Source organism: Platichthys flesus, chromosome 14, assembly GCF_949316205.1.
Source record: "Platichthys flesus chromosome 14, fPlaFle2.1, whole genome shotgun sequence".
Classification (NCBI taxonomy): Eukaryota; Metazoa; Chordata; class Actinopteri; order Pleuronectiformes; family Pleuronectidae; genus Platichthys; species Platichthys flesus.
In genome coordinates, this window is record NC_084958.1 from 17,606,910 (window position 1) to 17,631,299 (window position 24,390).

The window sequence follows — 24,390 nt, forward strand, 5'->3', positions numbered from 1 at the left end:
AATACAAATCTGGAATTTCTCTAAAAGAACAGTAACAATTACACGTTGGTTTCTTTTCAAATATCAAACCAAGTCCTCTCCCTCCCACTTTTAAAGAAAGTATGAAGATTTGAAGACACAATGTTAATTTATGCATTTGTGAAATAACATTGTCATGGTCAAAGGATCTGACCTATTTGTCTTCTTTGAAATTCTAAAACACATCAAAATAACGAGACAAACCGTTGACTGTTACATTTATTTTGATTCTACAAAATCATTTTTGAATAATCATGCAATGAGACTTTTCTTTATATTGTCCCTGACAAGTACAGCCTGCAGGAATGCAATATTTTATCCAGTTGTACATGTACTCAAGGTTTAAAGCAGCATCACATTTTCTTCAATTGTACCTTCCTCACTTTTAAGCTTGGCATCGACGGACAATCTATGGCTGGTACTCACAAATACACAGGTCTAGAGTAAATACATCTTTCTCAGCTGGGACGACACTAGATGAAGCCGTTTTTTCGCACTAATTTGACACAAGTCTCTGAATCCATCCCTTCATCTCTGGTTTCGTATTGTTTTCTGTCAGAAAACAGTGCCTTGTGTAAGAACATACGAATGAAAGAGCTGTAGAGGCCGAAGTGCGTCATCACAGAGACTACCAGAGCCGCTGCAGAGAAGGCACTTATCAGTGACAGATAAATTGTGATTGGCTGAGTTCTTTGTCGTGGTCGGTGACCTCCTTCCCTTTGTGGAAAAAAAGAAAAATCTGCAGGGATTTAAGAATACTCGTCGGTGAATTTCTCGTGAAACTCCTTGACTTTGTTCAACAGGATCTGCAGCTTGTCTTTCGGTGGCAAGATGGTCATTCTGAGTAGGAGAGCAGAGGGAAAGAAAGTCAATATATGATATAAAAAGTCAAATATTCTGCTGAATGACGGCGTATCATTGGGTTTTTGGGGTCTTTTAATTGGAAAGGGGTTTGAAGATGTCCCTGTGGGCTTAAGGACATTATAAGTGGGAAATAATTAAATAATAAAGTTGTTTAATCAAGAAGAAAATCGGCAGAACAATTGATGTCAGTTGCAGCTTTATAAATGTACCTGAAGTGGTAGGTTCCGTCCTTCTGGCCAAAGCCGCTTCCAGGCACAAGGCAGATCCCGGTCTCCTCCAGCAGCCTCATGCAATAAAACATATCTGGCTGCTGACCGATGTCCTAACAGAGGGGGAAGGGAACATGATTGAGCTGTTTGACCCTTAATATCCTGCTAGTTTAACTAATAAACTCCAACCTTTATCAACGGTGGTTCTGTGGTTGCCAGTTCAGCGTTCATACCTAACGCACTCTGTTTACATTCTGTTTTTCCTTCACGACTTCAAATTGGTCTAGAGGATTTTCAATTTGCAGAAGATCAAATCAATTTAAAGAAGAAGTGGACCAAATGAAAGCAGGAACAGCTCAACTGAGCATCTCTTTGTATCCAACAGCCCACTCCTGTAATTATACAGGCCAATATTTCTCTCCCATCACAAGCTCTGGATTTAATTCACTCTTTTGAATGTTTTATTAACTGTGTACTATAGCTTCATGTGGACAATTTTGCAGCATTTTCCATATTTGAGTTTATTTTCTAAACACAGGTGCCCTTCGGCTTTGAGTAAGGACGAGTATTCAGCAGTAACAAGGTAACTGAAGGTTGATTTAAACAGAAATACAGACAAAAGAGATGGGTTGTAATTGAGGGTAAAGCAAATCTTAAGTTTATCTCTTTTCTTTTGGATCAAGAGCTTTTTTTAAATAGTGAATACGCTGAATAAAACGCACGGCAGCTCTGCCAGTGGTGTCCAGTCACCGGGATTGATCACGTGTCGGTAGGTCAGCTCCACTCAGACCTTATACTCTGTAAGGCTAATCAGATCCTCGTGGCTTGCCTCATTCGTCCTCACTGAAATTCCTCCAGAGCAGTCGACCACGGGACAGAATTGAAACCACAAGCCATCGGAAATCATTTGTTCCCTTTCACAGACAGGGCAGCGGATTCACAGCGTTCCTGGTTAAACGTTATTTAATTCAGCACAATGTAAAGTATGAGATGTTAGTCTTGTATCTTTCTTTCTTTACCCAATGTAAATTCACTCCAGTCATGATTTTGGTTGTTTGTAGCGAACATGCCTATTGGTGGATTGAGGGCAGTTGAGACCATGAAGAGTAGTAGAAAGCTGAATCATTGTAGGTGCACCGAATAACAAGTGGTACTTCAGTGGGAGTGGGAGAAAATAAATCTTTTACCATTGAATTGTCTATTTCATTTACTGATCAATGTAATTTCCTTGAAGCACAAAACTTTGGTAACATTTTAAAATGAGAAGGTTAAGGACTGACCATGGCCTCTTTAATGGCTTTCTCAGGGATGGTTATGCTGGGGAAGGAGTACATCGCACCCTGCACAGGATTGCAGCTGATGCCTTTCACAGTGTTGAGAACCTGCTCTGTGAGGGTGGCCTTCTCTGCTAAGGCACTTAAAGTGGCTGTGCGCTCCTGAAAGTGGGAGAGAGAGAGATCGGAGAGAAAAAAAATATATAAAAGGAAAAGCAAAGAGAGACATCAGAAAACACAGGCAACTTAGACGGACCGCACTCGATCATCTCCTTTAGCTGTCACCCTCCGTCTTATCAAGCTCAATGTGGTCCGGAGGAAATCTTAACCACAGAAAATGGTTTCTTTGAATCTTGAATGGAAGAAACCGTTACTTGTCAGCACCATCAAGATGTCTCCTGCCTTATTCTATTGACTGAAGGTGTCTCGGGCCAATTATTTTCTGCTTTAAATTTTCTCCTTCTGCTTAAACAGATCAGATAAATGCCATTAATTAAATTAAATTAATTAAACCAATAATGTTTTCTACACAAGATTCTACATCAACCAACTTTCCAAAGCAGCTTCATGGAAGAAGATGCTTTTGGGAGCAGCATTTAGATTATAGATGATACCATTGTTCTCTTCTCAATACCAAAGTCTCGACTTTGCGTAGCAGCAGTACTGTTCTATAAATGCAGATAATGTATTGGTCTAACAAGAAAATGTGCCTTTTATATGGGTGAAACTACTTTGGAAGACGTGGGATGGGTCAGTCCATAGATCTGCATACCTGCCGATGCCCAATCCTGCACTTTTCAGGAGCACTGGAGGCGTTTCTGATACTGATATATGGAAACATCTCTAATTATGATGCATTGACCATAATAATGTTTATAATATGATTCCAGCAGTTCAAGACTGTCACACACAAGCTACATATAAAATGCAAAAAGAACCCAAGCATTGGCAAACAGATATTTCATATTATAGAAATATGATGGGATAAAGCAGAGAAAGAGACAATGAATTGGCTGATTAAAGCAACAAAAATATTAATTTCTAGGTGAAATTCATAATCAGTGGCAGAGTACAGATAGAGAACTGGAAAAAAGACTAATCTGAATAGTGCCACAGTGCCGATAATGTACGATATCAGATTATGTACTGTATTAGTGAATTGATTATCTGTTGCACCGGCAGAGTGAATAATGATAGCAGCAGGATGAAGACTGTGAACCTTGATGAATTTGGCGTATGACGGCTCCCCGGGCTGCGGGGGGTTGACCACCAGGTCCATTAGAGCCTGACCGGGAACAGGAGGACACAGACGGACCGACACCAGCTTCGACAGCTGGGCCTTCACCTCTTCGTCCATGTTGATGATCTCCATGTAGCCTCCGCGGAAGCCGCACCTAGGAGGGAAACGCAAAAATTACAATATGACGTATTATCACAGATGATGTACAGAAAAAAGAAAGAAAAACAAAAAGAGACAGAAACAGACTTTGTGACGACAATGTGGTCTGACAGATTAATCCCAGCATGACTGTGAGATGACTTACTCTCCCATGTAGCACTTTGACGTGGAGTGGAAGGATACCAGTTCCACTGTATCCGAGTACTCTGGTCCCATCTCAAACAGAACTTTCTTAAAAGAGTGGAACTGGCAACCATCAGCGTACACATTATCCTGGTACACCTGGGAGATGGGGACAGATTGAGACACATTACATGGTGAAATAGACAATCAAGCAGACGGATGATAAAAGAGATGCAGTACCTCGTCGGCCATAAGGAGAAGACGTTCCTTTGCTGCAAATCGGATAACGTCCTCGATGCACTGCCTGCTCTGAACCTGACCTGCGGAACAGAAGGAGGCTCATTTTGAAGAAGTGACTGAAATGGGGATTTACAGCAGTTACGTCAATTTGCTGCCATCTAGTGGCACCTTTGAGGAGCACATGGTATTTGTGGTTTTAAAAGCGTTCCCCAATGGGAAACAGAATGACAGGGCACTTTATTTTCCAACTTTGAGTCGCACATACATATAATGTACATTTTGAGAGAGGTTTACCGGTGGGGTTTCCAGGGTTGATGACGCACAGGGCTCTCGGGTTGCAGTACTCCCGAGCTTCGTCCAGGGCGCGATGCAGCTCGCTGATGTCCATGCTCCAGCAGTTTTCCTCGTTAAGGTAGTAGTTGATCTGCACGGCGCCGAGTTCGGCCAAGGCAGCAGAATACAGGGGATACTGAGGTATGGAGATCATGACGCCTGTGCAGTCCGCCCCTTCACCGCACATCAGCAGCTTCAGCATGGTCTGTGACAGGGAAGTGAAGAAGGGCATTAGACATAAAGAGACGCGTTTAAGTTATGTAGACTTCCATTGTTGATCAAAATAAGGTGGACATCAGTTTGTACAATGCTTCTGAAATTGTCTTGACAAAAACTGAACACTATAACCTTCATGGAGGTGATGAGCCGCTGTTAGACTGCACTGGTTTAAGTTAGGTTTAACTAAAAAGTGGGCATTGAGCAAGTAGACTCTTCTATCAATGATTGAATAAGGAAAAGTATAGACTGGATGCTTCTGCAGGTTAACTATGAAGCTTTCATTAGACATCTCTTTTTCAAGGACACAAAAACCCACAGGGCCACCGGCCAAAACATGTATGCATCTTATTAAACTGAACTAGCTTATATCATACATGCTGAGATGACAGCTTTACGAGGGTGATGGGTGTTATAATAAATGATCAAAAGTACAGAGGTGATAATGTCAAAAAGTCCAAATGAAAGGTGACTTGTACCACTATGCCGTCGCTGGCCCCTGTGGTGAGGTAAATGTCGTCCGGGTCGCAGGGCACGCCGCCGTCCCTTCGCTCGATGTAGCGTGCCACATCCTGACGCACAGAGTCGATGCCCTGACTGGCAGTGTAGGAGCCTGAGGGAGATTCACATGAGACAACAGAAGTCTTAAAGGTCTCACACAATAAAAAACACCATCAGGAAACATAAATCAACCAGAAGCCTGGATGTGTTAATAAGCAGCCAGGGTTATATAAAGTGTTGGAGCGAAAAATACCAACACACACACAGATATATATATATACATGTAGGTATGTATGTATGTATATATACACGCACCCATACTGTTCCCTCCACACGATTGCAGAATGCGGCGTGCTCTACTTTTAGCATCCTCTGGGAATGTTGTGTCATTCAACAGTTCAGGGTAGGAGCACAGAGCCAAAACCTTGAAACAAAGGGACGTGTGAGTATAAGAGATGAAGAGGACATTATGTGATAACCTGCACAACCCAGAGAAAACAGAATGACACCAACTTATTTGAGACAAGAGGAGATCAAACTTTTTTTCAGACGTTGACATGTCAGAGGGGAGGGGCTATATTTAGATTCTGACCTGTCGGAAGAAGGTAATTGGCTGCTGTCCCATCGCATGTGCGTCACCGATATTGGCCTTGATGACCTCAGCGAATGGTTTCTTCATTCCCTGCAACATGTGAAGATAACATACAAAGGGTATTATACACGTGAAGAGTGGAAACAAAAGTGTGAACAGTGAGATGATTTATTCACTTTGCATAATGTCGTTCTCTTTTCGGAGTATTAAAGTGACAGCCCGTTAACAGACGTGACTGACGAGAAGAATCGGGATGGCTGAGAGCCCCCCCCCGCGCAGCAGTACAACCTTGACCCCATCCTACACACATATTTAAACACATATGTAGCTTTTACATAAAGACCAGAGTCTGTGAGCCGAGCAGCTGCAGAGCACACAGGGGGTTATTGGTTCACTCATTGGCTGATGTTTGAACTCAAACCAGTTATTTTCCTGCAAATGAAGGAAAATTCAATATATTATAATTATAATGTGTCTATGTCCAAATCCTGTTATGGACGAAAGTTTGGCCCAAGTTTTTCATCATTTAGGGTCATCCTTGACACGAGAGTAACTTACACTTCCAGGTTTCAAGTCAGAATTTCTATGTGTCAGTATAAACTCAGGAAGTCTCTCTTCTACCAAAGGGAACTACAAGTCTTCACTGACCGATATTAAGAGCTTTAACCAAGCTCTCTATTCCTTAAAGTGAACGGGTTTATTAAGGAGGTAACTTGGAGACATGTCAAAAGGGGAAGAAGCTGTGTGATAAAAACTATTTGGTACGTGCAGACATGGGAGCAAAGTTTCGATATGAGCACCTTATCACACAGACGTGATTAACCGTCTGACACACAGACACACAAACATACATTAGACAGAGACCTGTGACCTCATTTAGTGTGGGGAGGAGAGCAGCGCAGCAGTGGACTGAAGGTCAAACATACTTTATAAGCTAAATCAAGGTATCTGTTTACTGTCATTCAGGCCAATAGTATAAGATTTCAGAAATAACCTCTTGAGCAGCTGTGAGGACAGAGGACAAACCACAACGCACAAAGACACAGGCGCACGCACACAATCTCTTCCTGTTGACACCAGATGTTAAGGACAGCGTGACTCCAACAAAACCACGAGTGGCGCCCGCTCCCTGCGGTAATCAAAGCAGCCTGTTTGTTTGATTTGTCCAATCCAGCTCATATTTTAGGAACTTGATGTCTTGCTCTCTCATTGGTCCAACTTAAGAGGCGGCTCTCGGTCTGGACCAATAGCATTCTAGGGGGATGAATAACACCCCTGGGTTAAAAGTACCGCCCATGCATGATGGGGATCCTTTAGAAACAAACTGACCTCTGCTCCTGAGAAACAACCAGTGCTTTGTATCCTCCCGTCTGTGATAAAAAAAAAAAAAACACAACCAAGCAAACAAAGCTGAAGGTCCACCAGAAGGTGAAAAAGGGGCTCTGGTTGTAGAACTCAGGCTTTTTACGTCACAGAGTAACAGCAGGGACTTTAAGGACGTCAAACAGTGAAATCTTTAGTGAACAACACTGTGACCTTGCAAGTTGATGACAAAAAGTTCTGATAATAAACCAATATTCATTATTCAAGTCTTTTTTTTTTTGTCCTCAGCTGGAAAACGTCTTTAGATGAGGTTTGTGTATTTGATTTCATTCTGGCACAAAATTTGGAAAACAAAACTGCACCTGAGTATCGGCAGTCTGTCCTACAGTAACCCTCTCTACATGTCTACACTATCAGCAATCTGCTCATTAAGAACAAACAATGACCACAATTTAGTAACCGCATGTGACGCCTTTATCTGCACTCTTGTGAACTGGTAGACTCAAAGTTGGTCTTGTTCTTCTCCCTTTAGAATAAAAAAACTGTTAATGAAAAGATCTCAGGTAATCAGAGATGGGGATCCGCGAATTTAACTTCCAGACAAAAGAGAGAATAGCTCTGTGACCCGTTTCCCAAAGTAACACAACACCGTACGACAATTTGGTAAAGTAGGAGCTTGGAGAATGAAGTGGAATTTGTTTTCAGTCTATAAAAGCACAGTTCTCATCGGATGAAGACAGAGAAGTCTGGAGCCGATTACTTAGAGCAGAACATTTTTGCCTTCTGGCTCGATGCTGCGCGACTGCTGAGACCGACAGTCAGGGACATCTGCATTTGATGAACAAATAAAGTTCAGTGATTCTACAGTCTTAAAGGTAAATGTGATGTGGTAAAAAATAAGTTTCTTACTTCGCTCTTATCCAACCCTCAATATCTTGGCTGAGTTTTACCAACTTTATCCAACAACTGCAATTTCTTCCAACTACATAATTGATAAAACAACCTCGTAGGCCGTTGAGGAGAAAGTAAATATCCAGTGGAGATAGGTTGCGGGAGAGAGGGAGGGGGGGGTCAGCTTCAGATAAGCATTGGTCAGAACAAACAGAACATAAAGTCTTTGGTTCCACTGAACCGTCTGGTTAAAAAGGTCACGGCTGCCATTACGACCACTGCAGGCCCCACGCCGCTGAGCCGTTCACCTGCACGAGGACCTGTTGGCGTGCTCATCCCTTCCTGAGCAAAGCACTAAAGAGGGGACTGTTTTCACACCACACTGCACTCGGTACACTAAACCGCTGGTTGCCACATCACCATTAACAGTTTCACATAAAGGGATTGTGCAGGGCTTAAAAAGAGGAATGCACGAGGCATGATGATGTGGATTTACAGTGGCAATTACTTGGAAAGGACCTATAATAAACTTGATACAGATTCAATTATATTACTTTACTAGAGATTTTGAGATAAGTATACATATGATAACGATTTAGTGGAGTTATTGAGATTAAAAAAAACTGTGGAGAGTTTGATATTTTGGTTATCAGGAATTCAAGTGTATCATCACCAAGTCGTCAAGAGAGTGAAACACACACTTTGGACTCCGCCAATTCTTTTAGTGCTTTAAACAACACTAACAAAACAGGGGGCGGAAAGAACACATGGGTTAGAGATTAACGGTGGTGATGAGTCCAAGAAAGAGAAATGTGTGGATGTAGCAAATAATCTGGTCACTCTATGAATCATCGAGCATGATGAAAGTCCCGAGGAATAACTAACTAACACATGGACTTTGCTATAAGGGTGTGAAAGAAGCCCACTGGCTAACATAGAGTTTTCTTTAAGGATTAATTTGTACATGTTCATGGCGATAACATTCTGGGGAGAACAGTGCAGATCTGTAAAGGGACACCGACTGGACTCATGCTTGGCCAGACAACACAAGCATTCACCAGCAGCAGACCAGCAGGGTCCCCTTTCAATGGAGTCCATCCCACCATGTCATTTTTTCCCCGACGTCAGAAGGTTTCAAAGTGATTCAAATTGCAGTAAAATAAAAAGATCTTTGAAAGTTTAAACTTTCTCTTTAAACAACAGCCGCTTTACAGAAACTGCCACTGTCTGGCCACAGGGAAGAGAAGTAAACTGACTAGTGTTAGGAAACAAAAACCCACACACATGCATTTCCATATGCAACGATTGGAGATGAGATGTAAAACAGATCCGATGCAGAGAGTGGTCCAGAGGCTACAAACCTCAGAGAGCTCCCTCTCCAGCTCCACAGCGCGCTGCACGATGGGCCCCCGCACCGCGTACTCCACCTTCTTCACCGTGGGGTTCATGGTGTCGATGGTCAGCACCTTGGCCCGGGACACCAATCCGTTTTCGGACATTTTCTCTTTGGGGAGCCCGCGTCGGGTCGCGCTCAGACTCGATAAGGCTCTGCCGGGAGAGGAGGAGGACAGAGGGGGAGAGGTCAGTGAGCGGACCCTGGGAGTGGGACCACCGACGGCCAGCGACGCTCCGCCGCCGCCGCCGCAGCTGTTGCTGCTACCGGCTAAAAAGTCGCTTCGCCCCCGGCTAAGCAGCCGAATATTTCTGGCAGACAGCAGCTGCATCCGAGTGGCGGACATACTGCACGGCCTTCTCTCTACAAAACTCTAGAGAAATAAAAAAAACTGGAGTGACTGTAGCGCCGCAGCACGCAGGTTACTTCACCCGAGAGGAAGTGTGAAGTTGTGCAAGAGCAGCCGCAGCGCTCGGACCTTTGAACCGCACAGAGGAAAAAAAACCGAGTGACTCCGGGAGCTTCAGGACCAGGCTGCACGCACCGACTCAACTTTCCCCACTGTTTTTTTTTTTCGGGGGGGGGGGCACTCTCCCTGCACACATGGCAACTCTACAACCAGCGAGTGTATCCCTCCCCTTTGTGCGCGCATCCCCACCCCTTCTCCTCCCGTCATCCCGTTATCCTACGCACCGTGAGGCTGTCAACCGAGCCCGGGTCTCCGGTTACTGAGCCCGGCCACCTCTGGGGTCAGGCGTGGATCTGACCGATAAACAACCAGGGAGCCGGTGCACCTCTCCTGCTTTGTCCCTCTCGCACCGCGTCTCACGGTTTTTGTCCTGAGCGCATTGTGCAGGATTGGGAGGAGACTTGGAAGGAGACTTGCTGGTGAATGCTCCTCCTTTCTGCACCGGAGAAAAGTTTCCTCCTTCATTTCCTTTCACAAACATCAACATGGGCCATCAGAACAATATAAAACTGCATATAATCACAATTAAAGTCTACACACACTGGCTTTAATAACAGAAAATATATAGATATCCATGTAAATCTGGCTTCTAATTCTGCAAATGTTTGTCTGTCTGTGGAACACATGGATCTAGAACCATTCATTATATCATCTTCATTCTAGGAATGCATTATCCTGCATGCATTTTTAGTGCCTTAATAGGCCGGGGAAGTGCAGTGTCGAATTTGGACATGGGATACCTTCAATATCAAAATTCGGGTTTGCGGCCAGGGAGTGGTGTTTTCCTGCTGTTAGTTAGTAAGTTAGTCATTAAAATTTTGACCAAATGGCAAAAATAATTGACTGTTTATAAAAAGCTCTGCATGTGAACAATAAAAAAGTGACAGCATATTGCAGAACTGTTTGGGGACTCACTAATGATACTTCTTCAGTTAGCTGTGTTGCAAACAGGCAGGTTTAGAATGCCTCTGAGGTACTTAACCAAATGTGCTTAGTTAAATGTATTATACCACAGTTGCTTAATCATTTATAGGCCCCTGGTGTGGTGTAATGGGTTCAGACCTAAAGGCACTGGTTCAAATTTCACATTTCAGGTTTCTCGGGTTAAACCGAGACAATACCGTCAGCCTCGCTGGCAGGAAATCCCACAGATAAAATGAGCATGAGGAGCAGATCATCTGGTGAAACTGGGATTTGAAACTACTTACTGGTATGTCACTGATCCTCAATCAGACTTTCAGTGTCACTCTGCCTTCACACTGAAAAGTGAGTGAGCGATAGGTTTCTTGAAATCACAAGCGCAGATATAAAGACAAAACATTTATCATGACCATAAGAATATTCATTCGATAGCGATGTGTACCTGTTTTGTCAACAGCCAGTGTCACTGTTATTTTAACAATTCTGGAATAAGTAGGACTAAAAGAACTTGAGTCCTTGCAGATGCTTTTAGATTTATTTTATCCATAGAATCTACCATCTGTGTGAGATACAAAAAACAAACATATTATTACCATATAAGTGTCAGTTTTATTGAAATGTAATATTATAACCACTGAGCTGATCTACCTTCATTGGCAAATGGTTTATATGTCTTATTTGAAGTTGCACATTTGAGTTTTGCAATGAAACATTGAGTGCAAACATTGTAATTATCTCATAATTGATAAGAAAATGGGATTAAACCCTTAATGATACAAAGACCCATAGAAAGTAATCAAGAAAATATATGTAGGAACTAGAAAAGATAAATATAATCTATTATGTCGAGCCAAACAATTCAAAATGTTCAAACAACAGACAGCAGGCACATTTGATCCCAGTGGAACATCTTCACATGTTTCTCTAATACACTTTGAGGTGAAGTGAAATCCTAGAGGTAACATTAGTATTCAGTAGCAGCATCATACGTAATGTGAAACTGCGATCGGTTCAGGTTTCGTTCCTGTAACAACAGCCCTGAAGCCAAGCTAAACATAAATAGGGAACAGTAATTACTTAAATGCCAAACAAAGCTGTAAGGACACTGTGTGACGTTTTACCATTGGGTTTTACTGAGCAACAGTGTCCCCTGCAGGCACACATGTAATATTGGGGTATCATGTGGAGAACACCCCCCAAACCTGGAGCTTTGAGGGAATAACCCAACTCACTGAAACGATAGCAGCACCATTCTACCTCTTCTAAGTCAGTGACAAATCCACTAATTGTGTAGCTTCTATTTCTGGGTTAAAAAGTTGTACAATGTTATTTTAAATATGTAACCGTATTGTTTCGAACATGCCTGGTAGGCCTGTCTGTCAATCACTGTCTTTATAAAAGATGAACATATAGAAGGTATTTATTTGCCTCTACTATAGATCTGGTAGTCATCGTGTAATTTTATATGTTTGCAGTCATCAGTAAAAATAAAGAATACAAATCACAGTTGAAAGGCTGTCCACCCATTCATTGATATATTATTAGGTCAAAGCGTACGAGATTTACCAAAAACGGAGGTGTTATAGCGGCGTAAACTTTTCACTTAAAACCCAGTGGCTGCAACTATGTCAGAGAGAGTCTGTGTGGCCACAGAGCGCAGTGCAAAGGTGGGGACTGACGGTGGCATAAGCAGAAAGAGCTGGTGCTGGGCTGTCTGAAGTCCGTAGCTTTTACATTCGTCTGTGACCGAGTAGCATTGTAGTGGCTGGTGTGAGAATCCAAGGACAAAGTCGTCAGTGTTCCCTCTCTGAGATCTCTCCTCTGGGGAGACACACGATGCCTCCTCCTGGCTGAAGTAGCGTGTGCTGCTGAAGATGTAGAGCAGCTTCAGCAGCTCCCAGCAGCGGGCCTCTGAGGGTAAAGGAGGGTCGCTGGGCAGAGGATGAGTCCGCACACAGGAGACTGACCGCCGTGTTTCACGGTTGATGAGGAGAAGTGCCAGCACATCAGGGCGCAGGGACACAGATGTTGGCATGCAGCGCTTTCCTACGGCCAGGCAGTCTCTCAGGGCCTCCACCAGTGGTGACCAGAAAATACCCACCAGCTCACTCTCGGCTCTGTGCAGGGAAGGAGTGGGACCACACAGCACACAAACGTCTACCCCTGGAAGCAGCTGGAAGCGGAGCAGGCGGTGAGCCACGGTGGGGCTGCCGTGGGGAAGGAACACCGGGTAATCACAGGAAGCGGATCCAGAGGCCGAGAGGGACCGGATCACAGCAGAGAGCAGCACGACTTCCTGTGGAGCCAGGCGCCACCACTTCTCCGTGGCTGCAGCGATCCGCCCGTGGACGAGGAGGCATCCGAACTCGCTGTCTGCGGCCTGAGCGAAGCCGTCCACTGCCTGTTGAAGAAGAGCAGGGTTGGGAGGCAGGAGTGAGTCAGCGCAGTGTGTCAGGTTACCCAGGATGCCCTGTTGTCTCTCCTCCAGCAGCTGATCGATGAGGCTGAAGCAGGAGCGCAGGTCCCTCTTCAGCCTCTCCACGTTCCTCATGTTGGTCAGCTCGTCCTGGCCCAGCACCAGCACCATGCAGCTCCACACATCCTCCAGGAGGCGTTGCAGACGAGCCTCCTCCTCTTTGCTGCTGCTGCCGCCGCCACTCACCGCGATGAGCATCACGCTGTCCCGGAACACCCTCCACACCACCTTCCCCCCGCCCTCGGTCTCGCAAGAGGACAACACGACTCCCTGGCCGCCCCCGAACATGTGGACGCCGTTCAGGGAGCCGATGACGGGGAAGGGCAGCTGTCTGGGGGCTCCCCGCGTGAAGAGGGGGACCCCGCTGCTGGCTGTGAGGCAGAGGAGGTGCGTGGATCCGTCCTGGAGCATTATCTCCAGGATGTTAGCTAGCAGCGAACACGTTCAACACACGCGCGTCCCGGGTTACTGAACCGCTCGGCTAACGGTTCCCCTGTTCAGCGGATGAAGTGTAATAAACTCACCGGCTACCAGCGACGGGGCTAACGCTGGCTCTGCTGTTGCATCATGTCGGCGGAGCTCCGTCAGCACCACGCAACCTAATAAACCCAATTGCCCGCATCTGCCCGGAACAGGTTGTAACAACGAGGACGAGATATATCATGCAGCTCCTGTAGCATCACAACCCCGATACACCCCCGCGGTACCTCGGCTAACTGTGTTTAACATGCTAGGTCAACAAAACAAGTTACCGTCGATTCCACAGTAACGTCGTCCCATGATTCATTCTTCGGAGCCGGAGAGGGCGGTTACATTCGGCCGGTCGAGCGGCAATGTGAGAGGGAAGAGCTCCGGAGGAGGCGCTGCAGCGGCGGGACGGGAGCACAGACCTGGGTTCAGTTGCTGGGGCCGATCACTGGCTCCTCACGTGGAGCTTGAGCCACCTCTCGCGAGAGTTGAACCAGCCCACTGGTCACGCTGCTGCTTAACAACGTCACCAGAAGTTTTACTATTATTATCTAACATACTATTAGTAACATATCGTTTTAAGGTGCTTGGAAATTATTTATTTAGCACCTCACATTTTTTTATGAAATGTACGAATAGTTATATCAATAAGTTTAATCAAACATTTAATTACGATTGTGGTTTCTTGTCATAAAATTAGATATAAAACAAATTAAATTAAGCTAAATTAATGATGCACAGTTCGCTTCTGCGCAGAATTCATTTAATTGTATTTAAATTATTTTTATTTATTTATTTTTGTTTTTAAATTTACAGCGTAAGATATTGGGCAATTAATAGGTGGTTTAGGTACTGCCAACACGACGATGGGGGGATAAGAACAGGAAGAAGATGGACAAATAATTGTGTGTGTGTCATGATTAAAATGTATGTGCTTATGTGTTTTTTTTCCCTGTTCCCACACTGTACTACTCCTCTAGGAGCATAGTCTTGGGGTTGTTTTTCTCTCCTCCCTCCCCTCATGTTATGCTGTAATCTTTCAACCTTCTTTCCATTTCGTTGCCTCCGTACTTGTACTCTGTGTAATGACAATACATTTGAATCCAATCCAATACACCTGTGTATCGATTTTTGTGAAGATCGGTCAATGTGAACGCATTCCAGGGGTCTTTGGGGGCACCGTTAAGCCATTTTTCCACAGAAAATTTCTCCAGAATACTTAAATTTTCACAAGTTTCAAATTTTCTGCAAATTTTGATCATGTTTAAGCCCTCAAAACGCCTTACAATTGAACACATTCTCATAACTTCCATATTACAATTAATTTTCATTTAGTTTTCACCTCAGCTTCCTCCATGAGTAATGTACCTCTAGTATACATTAGGCAGCACTGTCAGCCACATGTGTGGTACTCAATGTTGTCAAACAGATAAACAGCAACAAACAAAGCCACACTTATAAACATTATAGTAGGAAAGAATGTTTTTATTCATTAAATACAAAAAAGTCAAGAACAGTGATGACTAAAATAGAACAATAGAAAAGGCACAATAATTTACTCAAAAATCACACTGTGCCATGAAAAATAAAACTGTCTCCTTTCTTCTACTGTGGCTGAAAATAGATGGTCATCTTCCTGACAATGTTTTCTACACTCCAGAGATCCTGTGGCAGTATAATGGCTTGGCATGAGGAGCAGTGTTGAGGTCAACTTTTCCCTGTAGCATCAAAATGAAGGCCTTTGCAGAACAAAAATAAAACCAGAGACAAAAACAGACAACATATTAGGCACTGGATTTGAACTTTAATGAATTTGAAAAGATTTGTTTTATTATAAAAAATTAATATTGGTATTAGATTTTTCATTATGTTCAACAATCTGTACATTCAGAGACGCTATGAAAAAATTGCAAATGCATGAAGCCTCATTTGAATCCATATATGACATGGCCTTAAAAGTATACATTTTGTCATACAATCTATGTTCATTTTCCAGCGGCTGCAACAAATGAAGGAACGCCAAACGCACGTATTATTGGAAAAATAGAGATTGGAATAAATTTAGAATAAAAGTCAATAACAAAGGTAAATTATGCTGGGGAGGTCTGAGAAGTTTCTATCGATGTTCAGATTTTTTTTCGCACTTTAAGTAAATTACAGTGATAGTCAAGCTGATGAAAAGACTTATGAGTAGGTATAAGAGCCACATTAAGGAGAATCTTGCAAAGAAATGATCAATTCTCTCCAGTTGCGTATGCCAAATGTGTCGACCGGGTTGCAGACTCACCAATGAATGCAGTGGTTTTTCACAAGAAGGAGCAGACCTTCTGCGGCCTGAAAGGGTTAGTGCTGGAGGACACGCCAGTGAGCAGAGGGTCCTGCAAGGCGTTCTGAAGGCAAAACTGTTGAAGGTCTGCAGCTGCCTGGGAGACCTGGAGACAAAAGAGGAATCGAAATGTTAACCTTGACGTGGGAGTATACTGGAGTTAGGTTTAACAGACGTCCTAATGGAGTACTACATTCACTTCAAATTTAGGAGTACAGCTGTATTGTAAGAAATCTAACATTTGTTAGTTCAATGACTAATTAAAAATAATCTCCCTCTCTCTATATTCAATTATAGTATTAGTGTGTAAGATCGGAAGTGTTTAATTGTAAACCCAGTATTTAATAAAACTGACAAAATATTAGATTTCTTAACACATATTGGAAACCTGCAGCCGGAGAACTGAGTCAAGTCATGAGGTTAGAAATCACAAATAAATAGCTCTAGACAGTTATTTGAATGTAGAGGATCAGAAGTACTGAATGGTTTCCATGAATCAAGCATAATATTTACGTATTCTATTTTTGGGCTCTTGAATGCATTTTAACCCATGTTTTGCATTTCATCTGGACCCAGAGTCTGAATAATAAACGTCATCTGCCTTGTTGATTAACTCCATTTTAACTTTCCTAAGTAAAATGATTGCAATAAATGCATTAGCTAGATTGTAGGGGCAGATTACAATCATAAAGGGAATATGTGGATCTTGATCTATGTGGTTATTGATCAAGCTAAATTTGACGTATTCTTACTTTTCAGCTACGTTTCGCTAGCTTCCCTGTTACCTTAAAGTTCAGCGACAGATGCTAGCATCCACCAGATACAAGTGAGTACATCTTATATTCTCCCTTCCATGTTAACTAAGTGTATCACAGCTGACTTGTGTTCCTCTTCCCAGCTACGCCCTGCTATGCTATGCTAAGCTACGCCTGTTGACTGTGGGCTAACGCTGCTAGCTCCGGACGGCAGCTAGCGCCGTTAGCCGGACGCGGTCGACATTTGTCCGCGTTGTTTGACCGGATAAAACAAAAGGAACCCGGGGAGTCACCTTCACTCTGTTGATGCTCGCCTCGAAGCGGAGCTGCTGCACGACTTTCTTCATGGCGACGAGGTTTGAGGAACTCGACATTTTCGAGGCGTTTTCTTCTCGTCTGAGTGGAAGAGGAGGGAGCGAGTCTGGGCTGGATGCGGAGACAAAAGCGAAGATGATGATGACATCCGGATTCCGGTCACTCACCCGATAGGGGGCGCCACGTCAAAGACAAAGTAAAACACTTCATTAGAAATCTCTTTATTGTGCGGTTCTGGGACCAGCGGGGCAGATCTTACACATTCTGATGTAAACATGGGATTCAATTAAAACATATACAACAAACTTAACATCTCACATCACCTAATATACAGAAGATATCAACAACTCCACACGTTCAAATCTTTACTAGGTAGATCCCCTCCTCCTGAATATAGCTTAAAATCTGTATCGCGCGATGATCGAGATGCCTCACACATGCACATTTTAGGAAAACACAACCGCAAATGCCACAACTCCACGACAAAGGCGTGCAACACAACAAAAAAAGCCACAGTACAACCAGCGGTTTACCAGCAGTGACTTGTATTGACCGTGTTTTTACAAACAACGGTCAAACGACGGAATATTGTATTAGAGTCCTTGTGTCACTTCTGTTGCGATTGTGTTTCCATCGTGTGGCTTTTTGCATTTCAACTCAGCATTTGTTTTCCCTCCATGTGCTTGTGTGAGACGCGTCTGCTCCGTTTGTAAAGAAGTAAACAAAACAGTGGCAGCTTCATTAAAGTGCTTTCTTGTTTGATCAGCTTTGGTGAATTAATAATTTGTGCACGTCCATAAAAAAAAAGCAACCCAAAAAACAAACGAAGTTGCAAAATCTTGAAGAGTTCATCGGTGGTAATTGATTTCCGCCATGATTGATTTGAACTCCAGTACAAAAAAAGAAAAAATAGGCACGGGTTTGTTCTTCAAGTGAGGTTGTTCTCATCTTCACCCAGAGAGAAGATACTCAGGTCTCCACAGCGAACCCTGTGTTTTGACTTTGCGCGAGTATCTCCGTCTTCGATGGTGCTGCACTCCTGCCTGCGGCCTCCATTTGAATGTCTGGAGCTACTGAAATGGGGAAATACGGAGATCATCTGTATTAATGTATCGCAGAAATCATGTTGTCACTTCTACACTAACACTTTACAAGATACTCGTATGTTTTGTTAACATTTAAAACAATTCCTGGTAAATGGCAGTATATAAATGCGAGTGTATAATACCTGCCGTCTGGTATGAGACGGAGTGTCCGGTAAAGCTCGGTTGTGGATGGCACAGCAGCACTGTGTGTAGGTTTAGGAGTGGAGAATGTAGCATAGGTTGATGGTTTGGCCAGTTCAGCTTTCGTGGAAGACATCCTCATCTCTGGCTCACTTCCTGCAACGTAGGAGACAGAGATTTTAAAAAACAACAAGTATTAAATGTTTCCGTTTACAATTAATATTGGCAAAAAAACTCTCATAAACTCTAAAAGAACAGTAGTGGGAGTCACACTGAAAGAATACGGATTGCTGTATTGTATTGTGCAATTCTGTTGTTGTAGTTTTCTGAACTGTCCCAAAGCAGCATATACAAATGTAAAGATTGATGAAGTTCACCCCTACCATTTAATTTCTGCATATAAAACAATATATACTTTTAAATTACTAAGACTTACTGATTGATAAGGCACTTTGACCATCAGACGAGGAACATCTCCTACGGTCGATAAAGGGAGTCATGTTCAAAAATTGAGTCTTGAGCCAAGAGGCACGGTCCTCCTCGAAGGCCTTTTTCTGTGTAATACAGAACACACAATCACAAACCCCACAATATACGCTGAGTAACACTGAGGTATTACATCAGAAGAGAAGACTTCGGTACCTCTCGCCCCAATCGAATAGCAGCGTCTGTGAAGTTCTTCCTCTCCCGCTCAAAGTTTCTCTTCTGTTCCTCAAAGAGCCTCCACTCCTCTTTGAGACGCTCCTTCTCCTCCAGCGTGTAGCAGTCATTGAGGAGAGCTGCGGTCTCGTCGTCAAATGAGGAGTTCAGCTGTTGCTGCATAGGCAGAACATGCACACGCACACTTATTTCAGAGGAAATCATCATTTAGAACATCATTATATTCAATAATGTACTGATGGGCTTATTTCTCTAAAGTGCTTATCTGTTACTTAACGTGGAGCCTATTATGTTTTGGTATAAAAAATGCACGGATCTTCTTTCCATCTCTGGATTTAAATCAGCAGGTACATACATGGAGGAGTTGTTGCTGTGCATGAATGAACTCTTTGCATTGCTGGACTTCACATCTCATCTTCTCCATCTCATACTCGTGCGTCTCCCTTGGTATCACCTCTTTATTGGACTCCAGTTGGTTTTGAACTTGAGTTGCTTCATAAACAAAAACATTGATTGACAAGTGTTTAACTACATTTTCTTCAAGACATACAGCAAAAGTACAAAAAATCCAAATGTTTTAATAACCTCACATTAGCAAAAGATAAAGTTTTCTAAATCCCAAAAATACATACATATATATATATATATATATATATATATATATATATATATATATATAACAGTACTTCAGAGTATGTGCCAGTGCTTTGTTTACCTTGGCTGTCCAACTTCTCCATGTGGCTCCTAAGTTTCCGCCACTGTTGGCGGATGCTGTTGGTGAGCTGCTCCTTCGCATGCTCACAGGATTGGTCCAGAGTTTCCCTGCTGCAGTCCCCCATCTTCTCCTCCCCATCTGAATCAGCCTGAGCCAGAAAAGAGGGTACATTCTCAACATGCAAACATCTCATCCCATTTAGTCTGATACAAAGGAACACGCTCGCAAGTGAAGTTTGCATGTAATGATTAATGAAAAGGAATCATTTGCTCAGGAAACCATCATAACAGGGGTTTTTCTGTGAGAACAAAATTGATATGAACACCTGCTCATGGCTGTCCTCAGCAGTGGCTCCTCGCGACTGGCGTGGACTCAGGATGTGCATCATCTCCTTCTTCATCTGCTGGAGTACTTTCTTAAGCTCAGCATTCTCTAGCATCAACGACTTCTGACTCGCCTCATAGTCGCTTAGCAAGGACTTGTACATCTCACCCTCATGGCTACGGGTAGCAAGTTACAGATACAGTTAACTGACTGACATTAAACATTCAACACATTCTATGCTCAAAAAGCTTCAAGCTACCTGGTGGTTACTTTAGCTGTTTTCCAGTGGCTCCTTTTTCCATCCGACCGTCCCAAGCAATTCAGCACATCAATAGCTAAAATAGGGAAGAGCACATGAGTTGCTGAGAAACGTTTGATTAAAAGATGGAGATGAATGCAATGAATTCATCCTATACACCTTTCAATGATGAGTATATTTATGCTTACCTAGTTTTTTATCCTTTCTGTCGACCAGTAGCTGACCAAGCCGTTCCTTTAGCTTAGCAGCTTCTCTCTCTTTCCTCTTGGCATCATGATTGTACTGAGACGCACGGCTGGCAATGATACTTTGGAGTTTCTGAACCTGCACAATATCATTCCATCATGAGTTTTTCCAGGCTTCTACACTTTGTATAACTGAGTGTTGCTGATGAAAAGGAAAAACAGAAGGTCCACCTCATCTTTGTCAGTTTTCAAGCAGCTCTGCAAAGTCTTGATTTTGAGTTGGAGCTGCCTCTCCGTCTCATGTAGACCCGACTTCTCCCTTATGGACATTTCCAGTTGATCCTGGAATGAAATACACACAACTTGTGAGCACAGTGAGAGGAAGCAATCAGTTCAGGGTTGGAGCTGTGAAAGAAGATTCCTGTGCAACCCCCTTCATAAACAGAAGACAGCATTTAAGGTCAAATAAGACAGACAGACATGGACTAGGTATTTGCCATTTTCAAAAACCTAAAAATGTGCAGTAAACTGCAATCCAAACTATTTTTCCTCCGATAGCATTACTTTTCACAATGCATTTCACAACCTTGACTACTTATTTGGTGAGTCTTGAGAAAAGAGATGTGTCTCTCCTGAAGATAAGGAAACATGTATTTCTAGATTTTAGCTATTTGTGAACACAGCTTCTTTGTTTTTTGTTGTTTTTTGTTTTGTGTACTTTTTTACCTTACTGCTCACTAGTGGTCAAAAATCTAATACTGCATCTTCACTTCTGGACACATACAGATTATAGTCTGTGTGTAATCTCAGTTGATTCCAAAGGAAACAAAATAGACACTGTCTAGATTTTAATTTAGACTAGTACAAAAGTAACACTGACACTCTCCTCTCCATCATACATGCCTTTAGTCTGGAATTGTTCATCTGCATGTGCTCCAAGGTGCTGGATTTCTTCAGCTGTTCCCTCTCCAGCTCCTCTAAAGTGCCCATATTTCGTCTGTGAATCTGCAGCAGCTCATACATGGCGTTCAAAGCTGGCACCGTGTTCAGGACGGCTCCCCCCGGTAAGCTGGCCTCGATACATGTGGAAGAGAGGCCCAGTGAGGAGAGCTCCTGTGAAAGAAAGGACTTTTGTCATTGGCCTGGTTTTACAGTTAAACATTCCTGCAGACATTCAAGGGCAAAATAAACCACATTTAATGAACAAATCTGATGTAAAAGATGAACATTGACAAAGGCCTTTTATTTAAAAAAAAACATTTACTGCACCTTGGCATTTTCTTACCTGGTTGATGTATAAAATGCATTGAGGGGTATTTTCCTCAGTGCAAAAGGCACTAATCACATTGTAGGAGCTTTTGGACAGGGCCAGAGAGGGACACATTGACACAAGGTTGTTCTGTCTTGAGGGTGACATTGTCACATGTGATATGCTTGAGATGTCATAGTTTCCTTAAAAGAGAAGAGGTAATAGACAGAGAAATATGGATTTTATTGTAAGAACCTTACATCAACTGCACCCTTTTACTATTTTAAGGCTTGAATTAGGTTTTGCTCCAAAACGAGGGCATGAATATGGGTCACCTCTTTCAGATCCTATAAAAAGCATCGCTGATGGGACTTTCCGTATTTATATCATCCTGCAGAGAAGATACATTTACCCATAGATGTCTCCGTTGGCCCACTTGTCCACCACTCTCCCATGTCACCGACACATCAGGACACAAGGATGTGAGATGACGAGTTATCAACCAGGGGTTGGATTATCAGCCAGGCAGTGGATCAGAGTCTCCCGCTGGAACAGAGCCCTGCAACAGAGCATCAAACCATGAGATAGACCAGCAGAAGATAATCTGGGCCGCTGCATCACCAACACAGGATTAAACCTCAGCTGTGTGCCAGTGGGGGGGGGGGGGGGGGGGGGGGGGGGGTTAGACTGTGTGTTTTAAGAGGGCTTCATGAGAATATGAGAATCCATTACAAAGACAGGGAATAGATCTTTGTGAGAGCGTGAGAAGCCATGATTTGGACTTGTGGGACTATTGGACAACAGGATGATTATATAACATGTCGTGGTGAAACAAGTTGAGCCAGATATCTACACAGTCTGCCACTCCCACAACGTGTACTGCGATGTTACGACTTCTACTCAGGGACTGTCGAGCGCACTGTGCTGATGATCGAAAAGGGAAAACATTCAGGTCGGGTTCATAAATACAACCACTAAGTGTCCGTGTGCGGCCCAGTTAACTCCCTAATGTTGTTATCAAGCAAACCAGAAAACACACAACTGTTATCTAAGGAAATATGACTGGTGACTCAAGATTAGGTCCAGTGTGCGTGTGTTTTATGGGTTTAATGTTATATAGTGGCAGTCTGTTAAAAAGGACAACTACATGTTAACAACTACTGCGACTATATGTAAACTACTACCATAACTATATGCAGACTACTACTATGACTACATGTAGACTACAACTACTACATCTAGACTATAATAAACACATGTAGACAACAACTACTACTACATGTTATCAACTACTACGTCTATATGTAAACTACTACCATAACTATATGTAGACAACAACTACTACACGTAGACTACTACTATGACTACATGTAGACTACAACTACTACATCTAGACTTTAATAAACACATGTAGACAACAACTACTACTACATGTTATCAACTACTACGTCTATATGTAAACTACTACCATAACTATATGTAGACAACAACTACTACACGTAGACTACTACTATGACTACATGTAGACTACAACTACTACATCTAGACTTTAATAAACACATGTAGACAACAACTACTACTACTACATGTAGACAACAACACGTAGACAACTACTACATCTAGACTATAATAAACACATTTAGACAACTACTACTACTACTACATGTAGACAACAACTATATGTAGACAACACCTACATTTAGACAACAACTACTACAACTAGACTATAATAAACACATTTAGACAACTACTACTACTAGTACATGTAGACAACAACTATATGTAGACAACACCTACATTTAGACAACAACTACTACAACTAGACTATAATAAACATGGATATAGACAGGACTGTTCGCTAACGTTGGTCAATATGATAACAAGGAGCAGAACTCCAATACTGTAGCAGCAGAGAGATAGCAGCGCGTGCTAACCTGGATTAGAGCTAGGCCAATACTCACGGGTGCGGTGTGAAACGTGTCCGGTCCTTGTGTTGTCGAGTTACCGGTGAAGTTGACCCACTAACAGCACACTGCTCGTCAGAGACACCGGAAGCAGCAGCAGCGTCCACGTCCAGCTGTCATCGTGTTTCTGTTTGAGGAGCCGAAGCTTAGGTCTGAACCGGCGGGTTGTGAACGTGTGACAGCAGGTCCGAGACCAAGCTCCGAGACGAAGCTCCGCGGCAGCTGCTTGTGTTTTTGAAGTGCAGTCCTCAGCTGGCCACACACCAAGCCTCCCTCTGATTGGAGGCAGCGTTGTTGGGCAACCAGCTTGCGAGCTGCGCATTGGCTGAGAGCGGTGGCCAAGGTGGACGATTTATGCCTCACGAGAGGCAGCGGGTGGTGAGAGTCACCTCCACCACGTCCCTGCACACCTGCGACACTTTCGTTTTTTAGATACAGTTTTTTATAAATGCTTCTTTAATTTCTGACGTCAGCTATTCAAACGATCAGGGAGTGGAGGTAACCTATGGAAGGCCGAGGCCAAGAGAGCTGGGAGGTCGGTAATCTGAAACTTTCTGGAACCAGCCAATAGCCTTCTCCAGAATGACTGCCTGTGTCTTTGGTCTGACCTTGGAGATTATCCGTCCAGACCACAGACAATGAGAATAGTTTGATGGAAAAAGCCAATTGACTCCCTGATTGTTTAATTTGCTGTTGTAGGTC

At 43.2% G+C, this 24,390-nt stretch overlaps 4 protein-coding genes across 6 annotated transcripts; all 4 read right to left on the bottom strand.

Moving 5' to 3' along the window:
* Positions 1-224: 224 nt before the first annotated feature.
* Positions 225-14,140, bottom strand: gpt (glutamic--pyruvic transaminase). Of its 3 annotated transcripts, none has more exons than XM_062404096.1 (12): positions 13,995-14,140; positions 9,345-9,531; positions 5,770-5,859; positions 5,493-5,601; positions 5,156-5,289; positions 4,422-4,665; positions 4,128-4,207; positions 3,910-4,046; positions 3,585-3,759; positions 2,372-2,527; positions 1,092-1,204; positions 225-858 (listed from the first exon to the last, which is right to left on the bottom strand). In XM_062404096.1, exons 1-12 carry the CDS (start codon positions 14,027-14,029, stop codon positions 768-770), a joined length of 1,551 nt encoding a protein of 516 aa, XP_062260080.1. In that variant the 5' UTR covers positions 14,030-14,140; the 3' UTR covers positions 225-767. The 3 variants fall into 3 exon arrangements, with proteins under 3 accessions (XP_062260080.1, XP_062260081.1, XP_062260079.1); XM_062404097.1 differs by lacking the exon at positions 13,995-14,140 and adding an exon at positions 10,070-10,186; XM_062404095.1 differs by lacking the exon at positions 13,995-14,140 and having other exon boundaries at positions 9,345-9,904.
* fuz (fuzzy planar cell polarity protein) lies at positions 11,059-13,987 on the bottom strand. The gene has a single exon (XM_062404098.1). It carries the CDS (start codon positions 13,651-13,653, stop codon positions 12,370-12,372), a length of 1,284 nt encoding a protein of 427 aa, XP_062260082.1. The 5' UTR covers positions 13,654-13,987; the 3' UTR covers positions 11,059-12,369.
* A 1,034-nt stretch (positions 14,141-15,174) lies between the features above and the next one.
* Positions 15,175-17,250, bottom strand: gng5 (guanine nucleotide binding protein (G protein), gamma 5). Its single transcript, XM_062404144.1, has 3 exons — positions 17,085-17,250; positions 15,998-16,142; positions 15,175-15,449 (listed from the first exon to the last, which is right to left on the bottom strand). Exons 1-2 carry the CDS (start codon positions 17,163-17,165, stop codon positions 16,017-16,019), a joined length of 207 nt encoding a protein of 68 aa, XP_062260128.1. The 5' UTR covers positions 17,166-17,250; the 3' UTR covers positions 15,175-15,449; positions 15,998-16,016.
* Positions 17,251-17,311: 61 nt separating this feature from the next.
* ssx2ipa (synovial sarcoma, X breakpoint 2 interacting protein a) lies at positions 17,312-23,936 on the bottom strand. Its single transcript, XM_062404141.1, has 14 exons — positions 23,686-23,936; positions 22,137-22,283; positions 21,761-21,927; positions 21,379-21,588; positions 20,707-20,817; positions 20,479-20,614; positions 20,291-20,366; positions 20,033-20,207; positions 19,708-19,855; positions 19,348-19,484; positions 18,975-19,148; positions 18,769-18,886; positions 18,335-18,488; positions 17,312-18,179 (listed from the first exon to the last, which is right to left on the bottom strand). Exons 2-14 carry the CDS (start codon positions 22,177-22,179, stop codon positions 18,035-18,037), a joined length of 1,794 nt encoding a protein of 597 aa, XP_062260125.1. The 5' UTR covers positions 22,180-22,283; positions 23,686-23,936; the 3' UTR covers positions 17,312-18,034.
* Between the last annotated feature and the right edge of the window lie 454 nt (positions 23,937-24,390).

Coding starts and splice junctions, on each gene's coding strand:
- gpt (XM_062404095.1), bottom strand. CDS start 9,722: ATGTCCGCCACTCGGATGCAGCTGCTGTCTGCCAGAAATATTCGGCTG. Junction 4,666..5,155: donor GGGCCAGCGACGGCATAGTG/GTACAAGTCACC, acceptor TCCCTGTCACAG/ACCATGCTGAAGCTGCTGAT. Junction 859..1,091: donor GACGGAACCTACCACTTCAG/GTACATTTATAA, acceptor TCTCCTACTCAG/AATGACCATCTTGCCACCGA.
- fuz (XM_062404098.1), bottom strand. CDS start 13,653: ATGCTCCAGGACGGATCCACGCACCTCCTCTGCCTCACAGCCAGCAGC.
- gng5 (XM_062404144.1), bottom strand. CDS start 17,165: ATGTCGAGTTCCTCAAACCTCGTCGCCATGAAGAAAGTCGTGCAGCAG. Junction 16,143..17,084: donor CGAGCATCAACAGAGTGAAG/GTGACTCCCCGG, acceptor TTTTGTCTCCAG/GTCTCCCAGGCAGCTGCAGA.
- ssx2ipa (XM_062404141.1), bottom strand. CDS start 22,179: ATGGGAGAGTGGTGGACAAGTGGGCCAACGGAGACATCTATGG. Junction 21,589..21,760: donor GCATTTTATACATCAACCAG/GTAAGAAAATGC, acceptor TTTCTTTCACAG/GAGCTCTCCTCACTGGGCCT. Junction 18,180..18,334: donor CGTCTCATACCAGACGGCAG/GTATTATACACT, acceptor TCCCCATTTCAG/TAGCTCCAGACATTCAAATG.